General features: G+C 29.8%; 2 protein-coding genes and 1 pseudogene across 3 annotated transcripts; 2 read left to right on the top strand and 1 right to left on the bottom strand.

Moving 5' to 3' along the window:
* Positions 1-1,839: 1,839 nt before the first annotated feature.
* LOC148198920 (26S proteasome non-ATPase regulatory subunit 11 homolog pseudogene) lies at positions 1,840-4,909 on the top strand (annotated as a pseudogene). Its single transcript, XR_015786166.1, has 2 exons — positions 1,840-2,021; positions 3,430-4,909. The product of XR_015786166.1 is annotated as a 26S proteasome non-ATPase regulatory subunit 11 homolog pseudogene (transcript).
* Positions 4,910-12,607: 7,698 nt separating this feature from the next.
* On the top strand, positions 12,608-17,400 carry LOC148198919 (basic leucine zipper 9-like). The gene is made up of 6 exons (XM_088114319.1): positions 12,608-12,857; positions 15,703-15,829; positions 16,119-16,260; positions 16,465-16,540; positions 16,620-16,745; positions 16,841-17,400. Exons 1-6 carry the CDS (start codon positions 12,747-12,749, stop codon positions 17,138-17,140), a joined length of 882 nt encoding a protein of 293 aa, XP_087970445.1. The 5' UTR covers positions 12,608-12,746; the 3' UTR covers positions 17,141-17,400.
* Positions 17,401-21,464: 4,064 nt separating this feature from the next.
* Positions 21,465-22,197, bottom strand: LOC148198918 (calmodulin-like protein 2). Its single transcript, XM_088114615.1, has one exon. The coding sequence runs from the start codon at positions 22,114-22,116 to the stop codon at positions 21,598-21,600; it is 519 nt and encodes a 172-aa protein (XP_087970741.1). The 5' UTR covers positions 22,117-22,197; the 3' UTR covers positions 21,465-21,597.

Here is a 22,197-nt window from a genome sequence, read left to right as displayed (position 1 = left end):
ATATTTAAAAAACAAGGGGGTGTTGCTCCCTCCACCACCACCAATGCTCCCTGCACCTCCTCAAATTTTCCCAAAATTTTTTTAATTACAAAAGTACCCATTTTTACTTTAATCATATTTATTTACCTTTTTCTGAAATTCTAAATCTCTGATTCATTTTCACAGTCCCACCCCCCCTCTCATTTTTCCAAACCCGTTTGTTCTCACCCTCAACTCTCACTTCGTTTCTTTCCATCTCCCAACTCTCACTTTCTCTCCTTCATATCCGTTTCCATTTCTTCTTCATTTGGTTTTGACTCGTGGCGTGATGATGTCGCTGTTCGTGGTGCTTTTATAACTCGGAAGCGGTGGTCACCTTCACTGTATGCTTGCAAGGCTTTCACCCACACAACGCCCACAAGCCTCTGTGGGTCTCCGAAAAGTGCCAACTTTCATCACAAAAGTTAAACCCAGGTGGTTGTAGTAAATTGCAGAAGCAGGCACAATTATATGAGCTTATATATTGTTAATTGTCACCCTATAGGTGGTGATGATGATATATATATATATATATATATATATATATATATATATATATATATATATATATATATATATAATTTTTTATTTGAATGGATGTTTGTGATTGATGTAGTAGTAGTATTTGGTTTTGCAAGGAAGAATGTGAAATGAAGAGGAAGCATTTAGGAGTAGCAGAAAGTGGGTACGGGGAGTGGGTAGTTTATGATGATAATATGAAATTGGAATTCCAGTTAATGATTTTTAGGTTAGTTTGGATTGGGTATTTGTACAAAGAAGATGTAGCATGGCACTGCATTTATTAAAAGGAAAAATGGAATTGTGAATTTTGTTTAGCATGAAAATGGCATTACAGTGGTCCTGTAATTCAGCTTTTTTTGTGGCATTAATTAGTTGGTAATAAGTGTCATTTAAAACATAAAGCTAATACGTGGAAAATGAGAAAGAAATGTCTGCACTGATCAATCAAATCCACTCATCAATGCTTTGGAAAAAAATAAAGCAAAAGCACATTAACAGGAAGATCCACTTTTTTTAAACGGATTTCAACGCCCGTAAACGGATGTCGACATTCGTTTGTACTTCAACGAATGTCGATATCCGTTTAAAAGTGCATATCTCAATCCATATCCGTTTAAATATTATTAAAGGGTAAAAAAGAGATGGGGAGGTGGAGGGAGAACTCTGTAGTGGTGGAGGGAGTAACACCCAAAACAAGGTTAATAGAGCCCATACAATTTGATATTTCATAAGAACTAACATCAATCCCTATCTAATTTTTTATTAAAAAAAATAAAAATTAATGGTTTTATCATATATAATTTTTTTTATGTGGCCCAATAAAATAATACAGTCTAATAAGACTCTTTAAATCTATTTATTATAAAATAATCTAACTTATATCTATTTCAATCATATTCTCATTATAAATAAATCTTCATAATTTAATATGATATTATTTATCATTTTATTACTATTTATTATATTCTAAATAATATTATTCTAATAAAAACATAAATTCATGATCCACGTTAATAGAATCAATATTTTTCAAAAAATACTGACTTCATAATAAAGATTCACTCTCACGTATAAAATTTAGATCTTCAAGATCCTGGTAAGAAAAATAATAATTCACGATTAGATGAATTTATATACTTTTTTATTAATTGTAAATTTTAGAAACAAAAATCAAATTGAAACTTTAAATAAATGAAAACGGCAAAAAAATCTAACCTGAGTCGTTTATTGTTTTTTTCTTTCAATATTCCGGGCTTAGTATTAGTAAAGCCCAATTGCTCACTTACGCAACGGTGAATTTAAAGTTTTAAAGTTTGTACAGTGACCGACATTGCTTCCTCCCTGCGTCTTCGTGTTTTCCTCCTCTACCCTCTCTTAGGGTTTGCACGCTTCAATTTTTTCCCTAACCAAACCTCGCAACCCCCTAATTCTGTCATACTGCGCCTCTGCAGCGAAGGAATTCTACAGTGCTGCCCGATAAGGTAACCGTGTTTCTGTTCCTTGATGCCCTCTTTTTCCTTTGGAGATTTGATTTTCAAATCTGACTGCTTTCAATTATAGCTTATTCGTCTTCTGTTTGCCGATTTTTTAACACGATTTTATGTAAGCCTAAAAATTTGATTTTCTGCTTCTCTGTGTACGAGTTAGCCCCCATTCGTTTGTGGTTGTGACAAACAACACTGTTCAATTACCTTTTCACTCCGTAGGTTAACATTCTGTTTAGTAAATTTTGCTTGGAGGTTTTGCAATTAATTTTGTTGTCTACCATGGACTCATTGTCTGTGTTTGGCCACTGTTAATATTTGTTCAAACTTCTTGTATTTTCCAGTTGATAGGTTTTGGATCTTTCGTGTGACTGTTTTTTCTTAAATTGTATACACTCGTGAGGAGGGAGATGGCCCAGAAAACTTTGTAGGGTGAAGTTTTCGGGGCATGGTGTTAGGATGCATGGTGTTAGGATGTGTCGTCCTTAGGATATTTGACTACTTCTGCCTTCACTTTAGTAAGAGAATAAAACATAATAGAAAAGAGAGGATATAGGATGGAATTGATAGTGTTGTCATTGTAGCCATGAACTCTGTGCATCAGTTATTGCATGCGGGCTACGAAGGCCCCCTTTTGATAATCAATATCTTCGTAGTCTTTTTGTGGTGAGTCAGGAGAGTTGGTTGCAGACACCGGCGGGATCCGAGAATCAATCTTAGCGGTAGTAAGGGGAGATGATCTTGTGATTGAGTAGATTATTTTGTTCATACTTTTTGTTACAAATAAATGGTGAAACGTCTTTGTCAGATACGTCGCTTAACAGAGTGCGTTTTAGCCTCAGTTAAGCTTTTATTGATTATGGTTGTTAATAGTGTCTTTCTTTATGGAAGAATTGGTTAGAGCTTCAATCTGGAAGTATTAAGGTTTATGTTGATATTGATGCCATGGCGTCTTTTAGGTAATCCAGTTATCCAAGGTTCTTCATCCAGCATCAATCTTTTCATTCCTTTCCCGTATTCTCTTCTTAAGGTGCTAAAAACAAACACTAATAAACATCTATTTAATTACTGTGAACAATTTTAACAACAGTGAAGGGTGGTAATTTTTTTACCCAACTCGTAGGTGTATGGGACCTAAACATTCAATCGATCCAAACTCAGTAGTATATAATAATGTAAAATTATTAAAACCTGATCAGTTTGCCATCTCTTGCCCTTCACGTGATCAGTTTTTTTCTTTAGGAAAGTAGTCTCTTATTTATTTACTGTTGTCCAATTTTTAGTGACTGGCGACATAATGAGATAATAATTTCCACTCTCCAATTAATTGATAGTAATGCAACGTTTCTAGTTTTAAATGGTCCTCTGCATTTACTAATTTTCTTGCAAGGGTTTCTCAAAACAGGAGCAATGTCTTCCTCTTATCTTCCTGCCACTACTGAGTCACTTGTTCTGGCAAACGAGGCTGCAAGCCCAACTGAGGCCATCTCCATTCTTTATCGGGTACTTGATGATCCTTCTTCTTCACCAGATGCTCTGCGTATGAAAGAGCAAGCAATCACACTCCTCACTAAGCATCTCACGGAAGAGAATAGGGGAGAGGATCTGCGCAGCCTTCTCACTCAGTTGAGGCCATTCTTCTCCTTGATACCCAAGGCAAAAACTGCAAAGATTGTTAGGGGAATTATTGACTCAGTTGCTAAAATACCTGGGACGTCTGATCTCCAAATTGCACTCTGTAAAGAAATGGTGCAATGGACTCGTGCTGAGAAGCGTACCTTTCTGAGACAACGCGTTGAGGCAAGACTTGCAGCACTTCTGATGGAAAATAAGGAGTATTCTGAAGCTTTGACTCTTCTCTCTGGCTTGGTCAAAGAGGTTAGGAGATTAGATGACAAACTTCTTCTGGTTGACATAGACTTGCTGGAGAGCAAGCTGCATTTCTCCTTAAGAAACCTTCCTAAGGCAAAAGCTGCTCTCACGGCTGCAAGAACAGCTGCAAATGCTATTTATGTGCCTCCAGCTCAACAAGGGGCCATAGATCTGCAGAGTGGAATTCTTCATGCTGAGGAGAAGGATTATAAAACTGCTTATAGCTATTTCTTTGAAGCTTTCGAATCATTCAATGCTCTTGATGACCCCAAGGCTGTATTTAGCCTGAAATATATGTTGCTGTGTAAGATCATGGTGAATCAAGCTGATGACGTGGGAGGAATTATTTCCTCTAAAGCAGGACTGCAATATCTTGGGCCTGACTTGGATGCTATGAAAGCTGTTGCTGATGCACACTCTAAGCGGTCCCTTAGGTTGTTTGAAATTGCTCTGCGGGACTACAAGGCACAGTTGGAGGAAGACCCAATTGTCCACAGGCACCTTTCATCCTTGTACGATACCCTACTGGAGCAGAATCTTTGCAGATTGATTGAACCTTTCTCAAGGGTTGAGATTGCACATATTGCTGAACTTATTGAACTTCCCGTTGATCATGTGGAGCGAAAGTTGTCTCAGATGATTTTGGACAAGAAGTTTGCTGGAACATTGGATCAAGGTGCGGGATGCCTTGTCATATTTGACGATCCCAAGACTGATGCTATATACCCTGCAACTCTAGAGACCATTTCCAATATTGGGAAAGTTGTCGACAGTCTTTATGTTAGGTCTGCCAAGATAATGGCATGAGCTATCTGGTATTTTATTCCCTTGTCACATTTTGTTGCCGTTTTCTTCTTATTAGTGGTGACTAACTTATCATTTGTTTCGTTTTATTTTGTTATTAAACTCAATTGTGGGAAACCCCTCCCGGTGGCTCCGAACGTTTAAAGGGCTTTGGTGGTCATTGCCACTTGCCTAACCTTTGTCATCATAAAAATACATGTGTGCTGCTAGATTATTGAGTCTTTAACCAGCATGAACTGGGATGATTGTTAGAATCATTAGGTATTGGTATGCTATGCTCACATGACTTGTGTTAGTTTCATGCATATACAATACGAGCAATTTCCGTGGTGGGTTCGACAGCATGAAAGAAAAGAGGAAATTATCGATTGTTGTCTATATGCTCCTATACCATTATAAAATTATAGTTTGCTATAAAATTTCTATTATTTGTTACATTTTTTAACTTCTAAAGCTATTCTATAAAGTGGGTTTCAATATTTTTTAGGACTCGGACCACCTTTATCTCCTTATGCTTTCTTTATCTTCTTCTCTATTATATTTTATTTCTAAGGTGAAATTACAAGAAATAGTCAAGTTTTTTGTAAGTAAAATGTATAATTCAGCTCTTTGTCAAATTATTTGTCTTTTACCTTCCAAAATTTTTAAAATTATCCAATTATGTTTCTAGCCCCCAATTTCCCAATCAAACTTTTTCTAAACTACCGATTAAATTTTACAGAACAATTTCAAAACATTTCGTATGTTTTCTTTAATATTTTCCATTGCATTATCGTCCTATAATGAGTAGAAATATAAAAAATAATTTACCAATAAATTTTTCAAATCACAAAATGAGTGCATATCAACTCAAATTTTCAATCTAACATAACTCAGAATATAATACATCCAATAAAAGTGGGGTAGTGGTAACAAAAATCTACAAATCAGAAAAATAACTATATTATTTAATAGATATGCAGTTTATTTAGTTATGATATTTTGTCTTTAGATTATTTTAGAATCAACTATTTAAATATTTTATCTTTACATTAACTTAAAATCAATCTTTTAAATATTTTATTTTTATATTATTTTAGAGTTATATGATTAAGAATTTTTTTAGTTTGTGTCCTTATAAATAAACTTATTATGTAATTTCAAAATATAAAGTAGAAATTGATTTATGCTATAATCTCTTGTTAAATTTGTAGGTTTGATTCAAAATAATGCTTTTATTGTTTCATTCCATGACAAAACAAGACTTAACAAAATTAAGAGTGCATTGTCTCATTGAAGCACAAATCTCCAGTTTTCAAAGCCCGTGAAAATACAAATGAATCATGTCTCTCTTACATCATTTTGCATCCAGTACATTTCGCACTTCTTCTTTCAATAAGAGCCGCAGTGAGTCCTCCATGGTAATCCCACAGCTTCTTGCTGCAAACCAGACAACAAGCACACCAGTGGTCCAAGACTTGTTGACAGAGTATATTATGGTTTTTTTAGAGCTTAAGGGTTTGCCACCTTCTTGGTATAAATCACATCCAATTACTTTGGAGGAAAATTTCAAACCAGTACAAGTTAGACCCACGCTTTCAAAAAAACAGGAAATTAATTTTGGTGACTAAAATTTAGGATAATAATACTTTGATAACATTTTAACATCATCTACGTGTCATTCTGTGATTGGTCCATGTTGGTGTTTATGATTATTATTATGATTGTGGAGTAATTTTGGACCAATCACATAATGACACATAAATAATATTAAAATGTTGTCAAAAAAAATATTGTTAAAGTATCATTATCTTAAAATTTATCAATCGGGGATCATTCATGATATCATGAGCCTATTCTCTTCCTTGTACTTTTGGTAAAAAGAAAGAACAAATGTTGACGTTTTTGCATAAACTATCATGTCCTTAATGCCATTACCATTAGAGATTTTTTTTCATGTTTTTGTTAGAGGAAATTTTGGATGAATTGCATGGTGTTATTTTCTTAAGTGGATTTACATTCAAAGTATCATCAAATTTGTATGGAGAAAAATGAGATACATAAAACAATGTTTCGTACTCACAACATAGTTTCTTTTTCTTATGGTTCCATTGTGAAGGATGAACTGTCAACAAAATAATTACTTACATCATAAGCCATCATGTTTGACCATAATACTTAAAATCTATATAAAAATTCATATAAAAATTTGATTAAGTTGACTGACAACCCACACGTAGAGATTAATTAGGAGTTAAGAAATCTTTTATTTAACCTTTATACTAAGACAACAATTGAGAACAAGGTCTTTTTTTTCATGCGAAAGATAATGTTATGGCTCAGCGATAATGTTATAGTCTCTGAAAAATTAAAGATAAAAATGCACTATACATTATATTTTTAATAGGTATACAATTTATAATATTTTATCTTTAAATATTAAGATTTTATTAGCTTGTGTCTCTATAAATAAACTTATTATACAACTTTCAAATGATTTAAGAGTTTATCTATTGTGAGTCTCTAGGTTTGATTTGAAAGAAGAAACTTCAAATCATATAAAATAAAGTCCATATGTAAAGAGTCTCCCACGTTCTAGTAAATTGTGAATAAAAGTAATAATAGGATATATTATACTTCCTATTATGTAGATATATATTTATAACCCTTTCAAGCTTATAAATATCAAGTACATATCAACGTATAAACGTTAATAGATTATGTTTCTATTTAGAAATTATATATTGGTTCAAATCTTATATTTCTTATTTCAAGGTGGTTAAAGTATCATCCAAATCTCATATTTGAATCTTATTTATTGAACCAGCTAACATACAAAATTAATAATAACAATTTGGTGGATAGAGAAATTTATAATTGATACATCAATAAAACTCATGTCTCTTCAAAGCTGTTAAAAATTTAATAGTAAATTAAGTGTTGAACTAAATATCATTAATTTTAGAAGTAAAAAGATTTGGTTTCAACAACTTCCATTGACTTGAATCATTATTTCATGAACTATAAAGTCCAAAACACAGTGAACCAGCACCATTAAAAAAACAGTTATCTTAAGCTCTTAAGAAAAACAATTATTATAATTATAAAAATATAGATTGCATTTTAAAAGATACACACGATTGTTCTGGTACCCTTAAAATTTATTTTGAAGAAAATTTAAAAAATTATTTGAAATATTTATTTTTTTTCTCAAAAGTTGAAAAAGCCCATAAAGTTTTAAAACAATTTTACAAAAGGCGATATTTTTATGAAAAAAAAAAAGAGAATAAAATAATCGGGCTTTTAAATCTTTGTGAGTGGAACAAGTATGTGTTCCACCAAACCCATAACGTGCACATACGAAGGTCCAGAAGCTTCTAAGATATTTCAGCTTTATCAGTCATTTCTCTCACCAACTTACATAAAAAATAATAACTAAAAGTAATTAATCTTTTTTAAACATTTCACACAAATTTCTCATTAAATTCATTGTTTTATTTTTCCTATTACTGATTCAACAATTGTTAAATAATGATTTTGCAGACCTTTCTTCGTGCAGCTGCTTTTTAATATATATATATATATATATATATATATATATATATATATATATATATATATATATATATATATATATATATATATATATATATATATATATATATATATACCGTTTTATTCTTATCAATATGATTCATTTTATTTACTTTTTATTTATAAAAAAAATATAGCTATTAACAATAAAAAAATTGACGACTTTTCCACATGCACGTTTTTAATCACTTGGTTTTTTTTTATTTAATGTAGATTTTACTAATATTTTTATTTTAACAAACATTATAATATTTAATTATTTTTAATTATATTTTTTTTATTGTCATTAGGTAAGGTTAGTGTTCCAATTATGAGTACTAGTTAGAATAAGTAGCTGGATTAACTTAATGGTATTTATCAATATAATTTTAAACATTCCTTGAAAGATGAATGTGCTAATAAATATTTAATTAATATTTATATAAATAATTTTTTGCATCATAATTTCTTTTGCACATTGTATCCATTGAAATAACTGTTGTTGAGAGATAAATAATAGATTAACAATACCAATAAGCGCACAAGAAAGATGAGTTTCTTTCTTGGCACCAAAAATCCGTAAAACATATAAACTTTTTCGACAAATAGATATGAAAAAGTACTGAGTTAATATTCTTTTTTATTAATCGTAGTTAATTCAAAAATTAAAATTTGTTTATATTTTAAAGGGTTAAATATGTTTTTGGTCCCTTAACTTTCAGCGAAAATTGGAATTAGTCCCTCTTCAAAACTTTGGCCTAATTTAGTCCCCAAACTTTCGGAATGTGTGAATTTAGTCCTTTTAACTAAATTTTGTTAGGTTTATTTGATGTTTCAAGTGCGTTTCATGATAACATTTGAGTTGTTTACACCGTTTCACATATTTTTGCTTCAATGTTCACTAAGAAATGCATTTGAAACATCAAATAAAGTTAACAAAATTTGGTTAAAAGGACTAAATTCACACATTTCTAAAGTTTGGGGACTAAATTAGTCCAAAGTTTTGAAGAGGGACTAATTCCAATTTTCGCTGAAAGTTAAGGGATCAAAAACATATTTAACCCTATTTTAAACTTTAATATATTTTAGTTTTCAAACATTTAAAATAAATAATATAATATTTTAATTTAACTGTTAATTATTTTTATTTGTTAAATGTGTTACACCATGATATTTAAGTTAAAATTTAATAATAGATATACAGAATTCAAACGTAAATTTAAAACACCTGATATGTAAAAAATAATTTAACTCGATTAAATTATAAATACATAAAAAATTAATTCAATTAAATTATAAAAACTATATTTATTCATTAAAGTTTGAAATCATGTTAAAATTTAAGACATATATAAATTTTGATTCTATATAAAAAATTAAGATTAAAAATATATTTAACTTACACTTCTCTATTGAAATTTTTATGTTTTTAGTTTTTAAAATATATTAACTTTAATATCTATAAAAAAATAATATGTTTTAGAATAATTTAACAAAGGGTTAAATATGTTTTTAGTCCCTAAACTATTGGTCGTTTCTGGTTTTCGTCCCTCTTTCAAAGTAAGGTAAAATTTGGTCCTCATTCTTTTCGAAACGTTCGTCTTAGTCCTTGAAAACTAAACCTTTTTAAAAATTTGGTCCTCATTTAGCAACAAATGAGGACTAAAACTAAAATTCCGAGGACTAAAATGAACGTTTCGAAAAGAATGAGGACTAAATAACAAAAAACGACCAATAATTTAGGGACTAAAAACATATTTAACCCTTTAACAAATATTAGTAATTAATAAAGTCGATAAATATATTGTTAGAAAAGTATCCATGATCTGGAAAAAAAAAGAAAACGAATGCAATGGTGGTGTGATTAAAGCTGGACCAATGGAAAGCAGAAGTTACACAGCAGAGGTATGAGTGGCATATCTGAAGAAGAGACCGAACAAAGAAGCATGGTCGAAGATGCTAAGAATAATTGTCATAAACGTAAAAATATGAACATGACAAGGAAAAAGCAACAAGTGCAAAATGCAATCTCATTACTCTCTCATTTGTCTCCATCACATACAACAACAACATTGCACAAACAAAGTATTCGGAGATGATTTGGTTTTAACGTGTGAACAAGGTGAGTGGGTGATCCATTTTTTGAATTAAATAATAATGCATAAAAAAGTAAGTAAGAAATAAAAAAAATAAATAGGTAGCTGTAAGGTTTCCTTTGAAGTGAGGGTTAACTTAACCTACTTTTCTAACACCATCCATAAAGCATCTATGTTACTATCTTCCTAACTTTTTGCTTTGGGTCGGTGCTTGTCCCAATCAAACTCCATTACTTTAACAACACCTTCACACTTAAGAAACCCACTTTTTAAATTACTTAACGCACCCCCTTCCTTCCTCCTTCTTCACTTTTTTTACTTTCTATTTGCCAATGCCATTTTCCTTTCTACTTATTGCCTAAGTCACGTCAACCCACACAACACAACTGTCTTTAATGCTTTTCCAAAAGTAAAGTCGCACTGCCTTTTCTTCTTCGTTTTCCACCGCAATTCCATTGCCTCCTTCAATTCTTTTACTCCCACTCACATTTTATCTATGTCTTAAAGTTCAAAACACATGAATTTGCTTACACATGAGATATTATTTATTCTAGATTAAGGTTTACGAATTTATTATTAATACTGTCTCAAAAAAACCTCCTAGTAAGAAAGTATTTATATGTATATAAATTTATGTCTAATTTGTTAAAAATTTAAATATTAATTCATGTCTAATGGTGTTAATTTATTGCATGTATGAACTTATATTCTATTAATATTTGTATCTTTCGAATTAACCTTCTCTTCTCTAAATCCAATTGTGTATATAAAAATTAACCATACAAAAATGTTAGAATTTTGAAAGGATATTTTGGGTTTCTGCTTTGGTTTGATTTGTACTTTTGCACACGAGAATGTGAACTTTTTTTGGTTAAGATTGTGACTGCCAACTGTGGTAAATATTGTTTAGATGTTCTCATTCCGTAATAGATCACACCAACTCCTTCATTATTATGTGCTTTATGAATAGACCCGTTTTATAAATTATTTTCACATTCAAGAAACAAAAAAACAAAACTTATGATGCGCGTGCTTTTACAGATTGCGATATCATCTTTATTATATATATATATATATATATGAAAGTTTTCGTATTGACTTTACTATTTCATCCTAACGTAAACAAAATTATTATTTCATAACAATTGAAAATAAGGTTTTACAATATGCATATTAACTTTAGAAAAGTTGGTTTACCACATATTTAACTTTTCATACTTCATATATATATATATATATATATATATATATATATATATATATATATATATATATATATATATATAATATAAAGAATATTGGGTGTGTGTGCATTTCCCTTTCTACTCTCTGTTTTGGACAAGAGTAGGTGCAAATAACATAACATTTTCCTTTCGCCATTTTCACAGAATGAAATTCCCTCGCCACTTGTTGCTCATCAAAGTCAAACCGCCCTCAACAAGTTATCCATAATTCTACAAAACTACAAACTTTTCATTATTACTTAATCAAACATCCAAAATAAATTATTCTTATTTTATATTATTTATTTTTAAAATAAAATAAAAAACTACACTTATTTCTATATATTATTATGAAAATACTTTATCAAAAGATATGACGTAACCATTAATTTATTTAAGAATTTCTTACTTATATATAATGTGAAACAGAACAACATCCAAAGCGTGCCATTATTATTCTTTACAAAACTATTCCTCCCCTACCCTACTCTACCCTATGCCCTTTATTCCACCTCTGTTCAAAACTATTTTCAGCATGTATTTTAATTAATTTTATAAAAATGGAATATATAATAGTTTTATAAATACCATGATTTCTTTAAACAGTTGAAAATAATATTTATAATATTAATATTGCAAGAGAAAAGTATACGACGACAAAATTAATGAATTTATCAATCATATTTTAATTGTTTTATAACATAATATTATAATCCTGAAGGGGGACCCAATTCTAAAGGCATTGTACAAAGGAGAAATAGAAGTTAGTCCCACGTGTAATTTTCACTTTGCCACGTGTCAATATGAGGGCTTCCTGATTCAAGATAGACGGTTCAGATTTGATTCTAGAAAAATCCCAGTCACGGTCGGAACACGTAATTATACGTGACGGATCAGGTCACTTTCGTGATTTCAATGACCAAAAAAACTTTCTGGTTTGTTTCAATGTCAAGTGCCGCCCGATCTTTCTTTCTTTCTTATTTTTTTAATAAAAGTTTATTTGTTTATGCGCATTGGTTTTCTATTTATACCCCTGAAGCTGCTACTCTCATTCCCTTTTCCCTCCTAATTCTCTCTCCTACTGTTAACGCTCTCTCTCCGGCCACGTTCTGGCTGCGTCTCAACAATCTCTCACGCCGTCGTCGGTTTTCTCCGGCCACGGCTGCTTCAAGCGGATGACGACCACGGAGTCCGATCTCGATAACGACTTTTCTAATCTCGACGAGCTCCGGTATCTGAACCTCGCCGGAACCGATGTCTTCGCCGCTTTCCAAAATCTATTACCGGTCAGTCTTCTCTTTCTCTTTCACACTCAATTCTGAAACTGAAAACGCCTTCGAGCCATCTTTTGCCGTGGCAAACTGAAAACCTATTACGCGTGCGCCTAACGCTTCCTTAACAGTAATAACAGAAAGAGTAAACGATTCCATAAAAACAAAATAATAATAATTATGCGTTTCTGTTTTAGGCAAGACTTGTATTGTGATCGAGATTTGTTTAATTAAATTTGTCTTGTAGTTCAATTCATTATAGTTTGTCAGCGTAGAAATCTTGAGGAGAAGAGTGATTTAGTATGAACAAAATGCTATACTTATAGAAAGAAGATAATAATAAGAGAAATATTTCTAAAGATGTTTAGAGAAACAGTGTTGTGGCTGGCACTAATTATTGTGAAGTGATTTCTGAAGGTGAAAGGAAAGTTACTTTCTCCAAAAAAGAAAAGAAAAAAAAAACCGTGAGAGGTATGAGTGCGTAAGTGAAGGTGGAGGAGTGAAGGTGTTCGTGGAGAAGACATGGTGATGTGGACTGCTTCGTTCTTGGGTTTTGTTGAGAACTTGTGTGAACGCAGGACTTTGAGAAATCTACGATAATGCGCTTTCTTTTTTAATATTTTTTTGTCTTTCTTCCTATGGAATGGGTCCCATCCCATGGTGTTCTTTCTATTTGCAACTGCGCTATGTGCGTCCACAGTTTCGCAAGCCAATCGTGTCTCTTTGCCACTGGTCATTATAAATTTATTTTGTACAATAATTTCACCTGTCTAATCGTGTATCATATGAGGCAAATTTTAATTGAATAATTAGAATTTTGAAAAATAATTATGTATCTTCTTTTGCTTGTCAATTATATTTTCATGAACATTTTAAAAAAATAGCAGAAATGATTGAAAAGTTGTATGTTGTAACCTATTATATAGAGTTGTAGCTCACTTCAATGATTAGTGTTACAATAGCGGCCACGACTTTCCTCAATGTATCAATAAAAAAATTCTATTATTATTGGGTAATATTGTTTCGTGCGTGATTGTATTTGTATAATAGTTTTTACTTAAGAGAGTGTAACTAAGAATAAACAATTACTGTATGAAAATTATTGAAAGTATTATTTATTATAAGATAATGTAGTTCTGTTGTTTTTTCTAGTAGTTTTACCTCCGCCAGCAGATTAACAAAAAACACTGTGGAAAAGCTTTCTATAAAGTGACGAGGCAATTACCAAAAACAAATGTACCATAAAAGTGAGAAAGCAAACAACAGCAATAACACGAAACTGTTTTTAATCCAAATGCGGTAGGTAGTTTTCATGGTTTAAAATTGCCTAGTTTTTTAAATATTTGTTGTCTATTCAAGTGGACTGTCAGGAAAATTGTTCGGTTGATAAATAATGTTTTACAATTACGTAAAGAAAAACCCTTGCTTTTCTTTCTTAACTTTTTGTTTCTTCATTATGCGTTGGGTCTATATGTACAAATATTACATTAAAATTATATGCTAAACTTTTTAGATGTTTGCAATAGCTTCTCAACTCTTTTTTTTTTCTGGAAACTTTTTTTTCATTATTTAATATCAATACGATGATATCAACTTATTCTATGATTAAAAGCTTCTACCATTGGCCTAAATTTGCGCATCGCGCCATGAAGTATTTCACAATCACTAAATTCTAAAGAATTGAAATCCTTGGGTTACGAGTCAGTGGTAAATAGTTATTTTTTGTGAAAGTAGCAAATAGGAATAACACGATCAATTACTCTATGTTTGGTTGGTGTATAAGCCTTCATATGTTTCTATTTTGATGGATATATACTTGCAAAAAAAAAAATTCTACATTTCAATATATGTACTTAAAGAAATATGTTAAGTAAAAATGTTTGACCCTGGTATGAATACATTATTTTATTATGTAATGATTTTAAATTGATAACATAAATAGAACCATTAAACAAGAAATTAATATATACAAAAATATGCTATACATAAAAATAAACAGTTACCGTAACTTTGCATAAAAATTAATTAAAAAATGTTTAGGAAGTTGGGTTTAGTCAACGACCCATTAACCTAATTCAGCTAAATTTAATTATTTTAAGTTTTAACAAAATTTTCAGATTTGTCGGAGTAAAACTCAATTAAGTCTATAATGATCCTTGGTTCATGGAGCAATTGGAGGAATTCGTCAAGTTTTGTTCGATTAAAACCCAACTAAGTTGAGTAGCAAGTACAAAAGTTAAAGTGTTGTGTCGACCTAATTTGAAAAACTAACCCTATATTTTAGAGTCTATATTAGATCTAAAGGTTAGGAACAGAATTTCAAGGTTGAATATTTAATTGCTGTTCTTATATAGTGGAAATTGTCAATTTTAAATAAATGCATTGAAAAAATTATGTTTGAATTATTTTTTTCAATTCTTATGAAATTTATCCTGAGGAAAGAAAATTAATTTAAATTTAATCAATTAAACCTGTTTACAAATTCCAAAAGCATTAAACTAAAAAAATCACTAATAATTAAATGAAACACTTTCTCCTTTTTATTAATAGAATGGCGTCACTATTTTCTTCAAAAACACGAGTACAATGATTTTTTTTATAAAGCTTTGATATTATTGCCTCTATCTCAGTGGACCCGGTTTGAAGCTTGTGAATTATTGGAATATTGCTTTGTTATTTCCCTGTGGCTTATTTTTGGTGCATGTGCTCCATTGCTGTTTTGCATGTAAAGAAGAAAAAGAATAAAAAAAAAAGAGTCTGCAAGGACATTGTGATAAAAAAGGGAAAAAGATAGTTTTAGTGGCTAAAATGATGTACGAAAATTCAGCTAGCTTAACCATACTCGTCTGTAATATTGCAGGATGCCATGACTTCATTTTCAACTTGTGGACTGACAGATCCTTTTTCTTCCCAAAACCTCACTCCCAAGCATTCCACCATCACTGCTACAATCGATTCTCGGTCTTCCATTTGTGGCACTGCTAATGGTATGAGCACTATAATATATATATATATATATATATATATATATATATATATATATATATATATATTGTTAATCCTTAACTCAATATTATAGTAATATTATGTTTACAACATTTTGTTGTTTATCTCTATTGTATATCATTCATCAGATATCATAATTATAGGCAGAACTGCACACAAAAAAAATGTTGTATAAATTATTGCATTCATTATTCTATGTCTCTTATTCCTCACCAAATTATCATTTAATTATGGAATTTAACATTTTGGATTGAATTAAAAACTGGGCAGTTGGTAGTCCAGTGTCAGCTAATAAACCAGAGGGCTGGAAGAATCATACGAAAGGAGCCACAAGTGGTTCTTCTGAGCCATCTGATGAAGATGGTCCTTGTGAACAGAGCACAAATTCAGTTGAATTGAAACGTCTTAGAAGGTAAGTCAAATTATGAAAACTACACTTTATTTAGATGAAAGTCCTCACCAGAGAAGAAAATAAATAAATGGAATTTTATTTAAAAAGTATAACCGATCATACTTTTTCCCCTCCATTCTAAGTGTCAATGGAAAAAATCATCTTAAATAGTATCTTCGATGATTTTAAGCCTCACTGAGATTCTAAATTTCGTTGTAATTTTAGGAAGGTTTCTAATCGCAATTCTGCCAGAAGGTCAAGAAGAAGAAAACAGGCGCAGTTGGCTGACCTAGAGTTGCAGGTATTTGATAAGTCTTTAACAAGGGAAAAGTAGTAATGATGTGAAAATTCCCATATCAATATTAATTTTGTTTTGACAGGTTGAAAAACTGAAAGTGGAAAACGCAACCCTATACAAGCAGTTCAATGATGCCAGTCAACATTTTCATGAGGCTGACACGGATAACCGGGTGCTGAAATCAGACGTAGAAGCTTTGAGAGCTAAGGTATTATTAGGTTGACGAAAGCTTAATAATAACCTATAGTTTTTTCATTCAAGGTTGAAGGAAAATATGCTAATAGAATCTGACATCTTTTGTAGGTGAAGTTAGCAGAGGACATGGTGACTAGAGGCTCTTTCACTACGTTAAACAATCAGCTTCTTCCCACACAGTGTCAAGTGAACACACCCCCGCCACTGAATACGACCAATCTCCGCCGCATGGCGCATGTTTCGCCAACCATCACTGTGCATGGAAATGATGGCTCATACAACGATGCCACAGTTTGTGTACAGAATTCAGACCTTGGAAACTTGGACATGAATTTCAACGACATGAACAATGTGAACGTAGTTATGAGCGATGGCATGAGTTGTGGGAGTATTTGGCCACCTTTTTAGACTCTTTAGTATCCTCCGAGTAGATTCACCTCTATGATTTGCGTCTTGTCTTGTTAGATTAGTAGGGTATGTTATTGTGTCTTTGCTTTGTTTCTGTCCAATGATGCCTGTTTAAAATGGTGTCTTTCTTTCTTTTTCCTGTTGTTGTATCTAGTTTTGTATAAAAGGATTTGGTTGCTTTATCCATTTTCTCTTGTTGTAATTGTATAAAAACAAATATCTCACTTTGCTGTCATCCAATAGACCACATATTAATCCCATCTGATAAGGAAGGAATATGTTCCTTGGCAACACCACATGATGGAAAATTCCTTTCTATCTCTAACCTCTAAATGTAAAAGACAACCGCAATGATCTTTTCAATGGGCTTGGTCATTCTATTCAAATGGTTTTGGAATTTTCTGTAAAACTGTTTAAATTATAATTTTACCTTTTTTCTTGATCATGATTTTTCTTTCTTATTTTCTTTATTTTTCTGCAACTGGGTGGTGTTTTTGGACATTTTGGAGGCCGTTTTTGTAGTCTAAGTTGGGGGCTGATTGTTTCGTGATGCGTGATGTTTTTCCTCAACCAGATTAAAGTTTGAGTGTTTCATGCTAGACCTCCAAGATCTCATCCTGCACCTCCAAAAATTCCACTTTTAACCTTCTGACATCTCATCATCATCCTGCACCTCCAACTTTTTCAAAACTTTATTTTTAACTCTAATAAATATTTTTCCATTTTCTTTTCTTTTTTATTAAAAAAATCTTCACTACCTTAATAATAATTTAATTTAATTTATTTTAAAATTTAAATATTATTTAAAATAATTTTTTATTTTAATAATTATTAAAATATAATTTATATATAATAATAATTATATTAAAAACATAAAAATAAATTAATAAAAATAATAATAATAATAATAATAATAAATAATAGTAAAAATAAATTTGATTTAACATATTCAAATATATTAAATTATAATAAAATATTAAAATAAATTAAATAATTATTAAATTTTAAATAAAAATGAAAATTTTAAAAAGCTTATTTATATATTAAAATCTATAAAATATGTTAATACTTTTCTTTTTATTTAAAATTTAATAAATATTAAACTTAAATAAAAATTATAATATGTACTTATGATATTTTTATATTTTAATAATTAATAAATATAATTTATATTTTTAAAATAGTTTTATTAAGAAAATTGAAAAATAATAACTAAAATAAAATAAAAATAAAAATAAAAATAATATTTAAATCATATTTAATATATTTAAATATATTAAATTATATTAAAATATTAAATTAAATTTAATAATTATTAAAATTTAAAAAAAACAAAATTTTGAAAATTTGTTAATCGGATATCGATATCCAATGAGTTATAAATCGGATATCCATATCCGATAAAGAAGGGTTTTTAAAATTTTATTTTATATATAAATTTTAATAATTATTTAATTTAATTTAATATTTTAATATAATTTAGTATATTTAAATATTTTATTTAATATAATTTTATTTGTTAACTGTTTTAAAACTTTGTTTATTATTTAAATTTTAATAATTATTTAATTTAATTTAATATTTTAATATAATTTAATATATTTAAGTATATTAAATATTTTATTTAATAATTTACTTTTTTATTATTATTTTTATTTTTTATTATTTTATTATTTTATTTTTAATATAATTATTATTATAACATAAATTATATTTTAATAATTATTAAAATATAAAATTATATTAAATAATATTTAAATTTTAAATTTAATTATTATTAAGGTGATACAGAGTCTTTTTAACAAGAAAAAGAAGAAAAAAAAATATATTTATTAAAATTAAAAATAAATTTTCTATAAAGTTAAAGGTGTAGGATAATGATGAGATGTCAGAAGGTTAAAAGTGGAATTTTTGGAGGTGCAGGATGAGATCTTGGAGGTGTAGGATGAAACACTCTTAAAGTTTTAGTAGGTCCAAGTGAGTCTATATATATCATTGAATAAGTGTTTTATATATCCGCTGTATTATTGAAATTGAAAACGTGGTTACATTTTGCTTTTCATATTCACTCTACATATCTTGATTTTCTTGTATCTATTTTAATGTGTTTTTATATTTTACTATTCATCCAATTCTGTAAAAAATATTAAAAATTGTTAGAAGTTGATTTTTTATCCAATTTTTTTCTTGGTAACTTTTTTTAGTGTTTATTTGATAGTAAAGACATTATATTTGACAAAAATAGTGATAGATTTTGATATAACAATTCGTGATAAAGAAAAAATTTGAACAGTCGTAACTTCTATAATGAAAGTTGATTGAAGAGCTTAGATCTAAATACAGTAGAAATGAAGTTGATTGGAATGAGGAGAGGAATAATTTGGCCAATAGGTGAAGAGGATTAGAGAACCAAAATATCAAAAATTCGTCTATTTAGAAGGTTTTTTTTATTTGTTTTTGTATTTTGTAGGCATATTTTATATTCACTAGTGAAAAAATATTTTTTATAACAGTTATTTATACGGGTTATATTTCATGATGTATAAAAAGTAATACAACAACGTTACTGTAAATAAAATAACATTTTTTTAAAAGTTAATACGATAATGTTTTTGTAATAGGTAAGAAAATTATTTATATCAGTTTTAATTATAATTAATATAAAAGTGGAGACACTGAAAATTTTATAATAAATAAAAAAACTTTTTATATATGTTCTAATTATAATTGTTATAAAAAGTCTTTTGTAATTAGTATAATTTTTTTTTCTGTATTTGTAATTTTATGCATTTGGTTTACATAGCTATACTTTTTACAAAATTTTAAAATATTTTGTAATATTTTTTATATAATTTATTAAAACCTTTATATAGTAGATATTTCATATTTTCTAGATAAAAAAATTTCACTTTATGATTGTCATTTTGTATAATGTTATCATCTACATGGAAAAACAACATCATCTTAATATATATTTTTGGCTATTTTAAAATTTATTAAATTTAAAAAAAAAAAACACCAAAAGTTTGTGTAGCATATTTTATCAAATTTGAGGTAAATTTGTGTCTTAATTTCTACTTTTACTAAACATAAATAGTTTTAAATATCTTATATAAAATATCTCTATATTATATTAGTGTTTAGATTTGGGATGACAAATAGGGTCATGTTCGGTGGACCAACCTCTTAGCTCGGCCAAAAAAGTGAACGGAGATAACATTTTCAATATAAGAGCACAAATCAATCTGGCTCACCAAACCTGATAGTTTGAGAGGCTAGTCCTAGGGGTTAGTTTGTAAGCTTCTTAGCCCGGCTTCATTAAAAAAAATTTAAAACTCATGTCACAAAACTTCATATTAACACAGTTTAATAGTTCAATCAAGGCTTGATACAACTCGACTAAGATCTGAAATAGCTCGGATGACAATTTGTCATCAGCCCATGTAAACTATCAAAAAATTTAACTTGTTTTCACATGATATTAGACTTTCGATGATAGAAAAAAATAGGTGGACAACAACATACTAGATCAGGTTATAAAATTCAACTTGTTTCTAATTGACAAACCAGTCTAATTCAATCCGTTGTTGGCAACCAATGTCGAATAAGACTTAAACAAAAAGTTTTAACGCACCTCATCCCTTATATCACGAAGAAAGTAACAAAGATTTTTTATCCGACACCTCATTTGTGAGAAAAATATTACTTTTATATTTACTTTTATATATATAAGCGCCTCGATATAAAGCCGCAAAATATTTTAAAGTTAAAAAAAAACGAGATAAAAATAACCATGTGATGTATATATAAGCACTTTATAATAACAATTAGAAAGCTATTACTCATAACTAAGCGTGTAGGAAATGGTGTTATGAACGCGTTATGACTTGTGAATAGGTCATTGACGATACCAAGCCAAATAAATTGTACCATACAAAAATACCATACTTGATGTTAGAACATCAGAGTTTCAACTTCCTAACATGTATATTAAAATTTGTATTAGACAAATCGGGAAAAATTAATTCTAAATAAAATAGCTATGAAAGCACCAATAAGTCTAAATTATATTTAAAATTTGTTTCTTGGCAGTTTTGAATCGGCCTAGTATTATAACATTTAGATCACTAATAGTAATCGAAACAAAATGGAACATATACAACAATATTCAATGTAGTATATACTATTATTTTTCTCATTTTTATTATTGTGTTAGATCCAATCCAATGTAGCAGTGATTCATGTGCAAAACACCTGGCATCATGGGATTAAGCAAACGAAAATGTTAATGTCGTATGCATATATATAGTAAAATAGAAGAAACAGAAGTGAATGTATTATAGAATTGAAAGATAGATTAAACAAAAGCTGAAATAAATCAATTAATTAATATACAATTGGGTGCTGAATAATTATTCCAAAAATTAATGATTTTTTTTTTTTTTTGTGATTAACTGCTACCCCATCATCATGAATTCAAACTCAGCAAAATCAACCTTGCCATCGAAGTTCAAATCTGCAACCTTGACCATCTTTTCAATGGCATTCATATCCCAACCCTTATCCAAACCCAAGCAATGAAGCACCCTCTTCAACTCCATTGCATCTATGTACCCATCTCCGTCTTCATCAAAGATTTTGAAAGCTTCATGCAGCAACTCACTGCGCTTTGACATGTCTTCCAACTCACCAAGAACCTCTTCCACAGGAACTTCATCGTCCATCAACTCACCCAGCTCAAACCCTGTCGTCGAACCCAAACCAAGCTTCTCCACAACTTCCCTTGCACTCTCCTTCTTTATCCTTCCATTGCTTTCCATGCCAAAAACTGTTACAAGGGCACCCACCATCTTCTCATCAAGCTTCACCATCCTCTCACCTTTGCATGCATGCTCACTCACCGACCTCTCTGGGGAGCTTTTAAATGTTTGTAAAAAGTCCCCAATGAACCTGGAGCACACTTCTGCTATCCCCATTTCACTCAATACACTTACCACCAACACACTATTTTACACTACGTTATGATTTTTCAAGTTTGCCACATACCTTAACCTTTT

This window comes from Vigna umbellata, chromosome 4, assembly GCF_029865625.1.
Source record: "Vigna umbellata cultivar VRB3 chromosome 4, Vumbellata_1.0, whole genome shotgun sequence".
Classification (NCBI taxonomy): Eukaryota; Viridiplantae; Streptophyta; class Magnoliopsida; order Fabales; family Fabaceae; genus Vigna; species Vigna umbellata.
This window is presented reverse-complemented; position numbering and strand designations above follow the sequence as displayed.

Excerpts from the sequence above, each read along its gene's own strand:
- LOC148198918 (XM_088114615.1), bottom strand. The coding sequence starts at position 22,116 with ATGGGGATAGCAGAAGTGTGCTCCAGGTTCATTGGGGACTTTTTACAA.
- LOC148198919 (XM_088114319.1), top strand. The coding sequence starts at position 12,747 with ATGACGACCACGGAGTCCGATCTCGATAACGACTTTTCTAATCTCGAC. Across the intron at positions 15,830-16,118 it reads CATTTGTGGCACTGCTAATG|TTGGTAGTCCAGTGTCAGCT; the intron begins GTATGAGCACTA and ends AAAACTGGGCAG. Across the intron at positions 16,541-16,619 it reads TGGCTGACCTAGAGTTGCAG|GTTGAAAAACTGAAAGTGGA; the intron begins GTATTTGATAAG and ends TTGTTTTGACAG.